Genomic DNA, 3,932 nt, shown 5'->3' on the forward strand with positions numbered 1-3,932 from the left:
TTTGGGTTCCTTGAAAGTTGCATTTGCATTAATAAAAAAGAGCGGTTACAAGTAAGCAAAAGAGAGACTAAACTCTAGTACCATCCCCCTCTAACAAAGACAAAAGGGAGGGGGGAATATCTCTACTATCACAGTCTTTCCACAAAAAATTACCAAAACAGGCTAAATTGGCACAGAAATCTGCCGGGCGGTTTAGCTCTCTCGGGGTGTAAAGGAAGATCACCTGCTTGAACTCCAGCAAGAAGGACAAATCCGGGCCGTCCGTTAGAACATGGAATTTGCTGAGCCGGTTGAAGGCGGTTTGAAGCCAATGGATTGCATTCCTGCAATCACTCTCAATAATAATCCCATCCAGATTGTGCATCCACTCCTCAATGGCCCCTTGGAAGGCAAGGCCGGCGAGAATCTCGGCCCTAGTCACGTCCCATTGCTCCACCTGGGTTCCCACCGCAGCAATCAAACGTCCAGCATGGTCCCGAGCAATCACACCCAGGCCGGCCACGGCATTGGGCCGAACCGAAGCGTCCACATTAAACTTGACCCACCCAGGAGGGGGGGTGCACCAACAGTGAGAAGACGACAGCCTAGAAGGCTGAGAGGTGCACCATTGCTCCAAGATTGGCATAGCATAACATTTCGGCAACATGGCCAAGGCATTGGCCGCAAGAACAGTAGGCGTCCCGTAAGGTCGGGCATGAATCTTGTCATTCCGAGCGCGCCAAATTTGATAAACGATGTAACAGTAAAGCCGGCCCCCGCTTGGGTTGTTCTCGGCCGCATGCGCAAGACCGCCCAGCATATCTTCCCACGAATCAAAGAACGGGATCCCAATCCCCCAACCGCCCAGCACCCGCAGCACCTCAGCAAGCATGCTACATTTGACAGTAAGGTGCTCCAGCGTCTCCAATTGATTACAGTCCCACGGGCAATCCCCATTCACAGTCAGCTCACGGCGGCACAGCCACTCATTCGTGGGGACGGCCCCGCGCAGAATTCTCCACCAAAATAGCTGCTCTCTAGGATGGAGCTTGAATTTCCGGAGCCAAAGAAATTGGTAATGAGCAGGAGGGAAGCTCCCTTTGTAGGCTTGAGCAGTAATGGTAGTACCCAGAGGGAGGTTAATGAGCTCAGGAGAGTCCCTGCCACCACGAGTCCGGGTCGGGATAGCAAAGATTCGTTCGGCCAAGGTGGGGCCAAACGAGAGGTGGATGAGGTCACGGTGCCATTGCAGGTTATCATCCAGGAAGTCGGAGACCATACGGCCCTCCACGGCATCAACAGCGAAGAAAGACGGCCATCGGGCAAGACAACGGTCAGCAATCCAAATGTCATGAAGGGCGTCTACCCGGTTGCCGTTCCATATGTTCCAGCGGACAATGGGGCGCAAAGCCATCGCCCCATCTTTGATGATTTTCCAGGTAACGGAAGCGCTCCGTCCCACCGGGCTGTTCCACAAATCCAGCCCGTACTTGGCCGCGATCGTCCGGCCAAGAAGGGATCCATCGTTATGCAGCACATCCCACGCAAGCCTGGCCCGCAAGGGGCTTTGCCAGGTAGAGGACGCATGGAAGCCGAGCCCCCCAGCAGATAACGGGCAGCAGAGCTCCCGCCAAGAAACATAGTGCAGGCCTTTTTTACTCGGATTCTTCTGCCAAAGAAATTGCCTCGCCATCCTCTCAATGGCGTTAAGGGTGCCCGCGGGGACCGCCGTGTGTGTCATGAGATACATCGGGGTTGCAAGCAACGACGTTCGAATAAGAGTGGCACGGCCCGCCAACGAAAGGTGCCGACGTCCCCACACATTCACCTTGTCGGACACCGAGCGCACCACCTTAGTAAAATCAGATTTAGTCAATTTCCGCATAACCAGCTGGATGCCAAGGTATTCAAGGGACTGCACACGGCGAAAATCAATATCCCGAGCAATACGCCGCTGCTTCCAGAGGGGACACCGTTTGCTGAACAGGATTGCCGACTTGGCACAATTAATTCGCTGGCCGGTCCAGCTACAGTAATCACGCAGGAGGGCTATCGTCGTCCGAGCATTACTCGCGCTAGCGTCCGCAAAAACCAGCACGTCGTCGGCGTACAGAAGGTGCGAGACCGTGGGGGCATGCCGCGAAACCTGCACACCAATAGTCCCGCCCCGCTGGGCAATTGCCTTCGTGAGGAGCTCCGAGCACAGGATAAAGAGGTAAGGCGAGAGGGGGCATCCCTGGCGAAACCCGCTCCGGCCATAAATCCAATCACTCCTGCAACCATTAATGATTAGCTGAAATTTGGGAAAAGAGATGCAGCACATTACCCAATTGATAAATTGCTCGGGAAACTCCATAAGCCGCATCACATGCTCAAGGGTGGCCCAATCCATGCAGTCATAGGCCTGCTCCATGTCGACCTTTAAGGCCATCATACCGGACAGCTTCGTCGAATGTTGGAAGTTCCCAATAATTTCCTGTGCAAGAAGTCCATGATTGGAGATAGATCTCCCCGGCACGAACGCGCCCTGCTCCTCCCCGACCACAAAGGAAAGCACAGGCTTCATTCTGTTGACAATAATCTTCGCCACAACCTTATAGAGGGACTGACAGAGGCTAATGGGGCGGAATTTGGTAGGGCCATCAGCATTCGCCACCTTAGGAATAAGAATAATAAGGGTCTCCTTCCACTCTTCATGCATCGTGTTTGAAATAAAAAAGTCCTGAACCGCCCGCAGCATATCGGCTTTAATAATATCCCAAAAAAACTTGAGAAAGGAGGTGGTAATCCCGTCCCGCCCAGGGGCACGGTTATTTCCCATAGCATGTACCGCCTCCCACACCTCCCTATCCGTAACCACAGCCGTAAGAGAGGCCAAGAAATGCTCCGGCACCTTATCCTGTTCATGAAAATCCGGCCAGTCGAGGAGGCTAGCATCCCGTTCCCTCCACTTCTCCCGGAAAAACTCAGTGAAAACCGTCCGAATGGCCCCCGCATCCGTGACCCGCTGACCCTCATTCGTTAAGATACAATTAACACGGTTGTCCCGGCGGCGTCCCGTGGCAACCATGTGAAAGAAGTGAGAATTCGCGTCCCCTTCCTCAATCCACCTCGTCTTAGCCCGCTGCCGCCACCACGTAGTAAGGCGGGCCAAGGTGTCATTGAGTTCGCTAATGCAGTCACGCAACTCAGCCACCCGCTCCGGGCTTAGCCCAGCCGGCGAGCAATCCAAATTCTGGAGTTCCAGGATTCGCCGTTCTAACGTCGACTTAAGACGGTTGAGGTTCATTGAGCGTTGACGGCTCCAGTGGTAGAGGGCCCGAAGTGTACGTCGGCAAGGCTGAAACTTAAAGGAATTGACGGAAGGGCAGAACTAGTGTGACAAGTGTTCATAAACCCCAGCATTTCGAGCAACCCCGCCGTCGGAGTGACCCGTTTCCCCCCCTTCTTCTCAGTTTGATCAATGCAGCAGTTAAAGTCGCCCCCTACAAGCAGCGGGGCAGCGGCGTTACAATGGATACCAATGGTCTCCCACACACGGCGACGGCGGAGATAGTCCTTATCCGCATAGACAACCGCAACTGTCCAACAACGACAGTCCGGGAAGGTAAGAGAGCCAAGTACCACTTGCTCACAAGCAGAATGCATCTCGAAGCGCATAATTCCTGTGCGCCAGAGGATGAGAATCCCCCCCGATTTGCCGACCGAAGGAAAGTGAAAGAACTCCCAATTGTGCCCGACCATTCTGTCCACATCGGTACGGTCCAATTGCTCAATTTTAGTCTCCACAAGACCAATGAAGTGCACATCATTGTCACCGATAAGGTGACGCAGGTAGTTGCCCGTGCACCTCTTACGGGCCCCCCTGCAATTCCAAAATAGGAGTGTAGACATTAAGACACCATAGGGGACGCGTCCCCGCCGCCGTTAGTGGTGCCTCCGTCCTTTCTGCG

At 54.0% G+C, this 3,932-nt stretch overlaps 1 protein-coding gene across 1 annotated transcript in view; it reads right to left on the reverse strand.

Annotated features, from left to right (window-relative positions):
* LOC114580528 overlaps positions 1-3,268 on the reverse strand; it is a 5,109-nt gene extending 1,841 nt beyond the window's left edge. Inside the window, exon 1 of the mRNA XM_028698388.1 lies at positions 154-3,268. Coding sequence (XP_028554221.1) covers positions 154-3,268 — 3,115 coding nt within the window. The remainder of the gene's footprint in view (positions 1-153) is intronic.
* Between the last annotated feature and the right edge of the window lie 664 nt (positions 3,269-3,932).

This window comes from Dendrobium catenatum, unplaced genomic scaffold (genome assembly GCF_001605985.2).
Source record: "Dendrobium catenatum unplaced genomic scaffold, ASM160598v2 fragScaff_scaffold_1077, whole genome shotgun sequence".
NCBI classification, from domain to species: Eukaryota; Viridiplantae; Streptophyta; class Magnoliopsida; order Asparagales; family Orchidaceae; genus Dendrobium; species Dendrobium catenatum.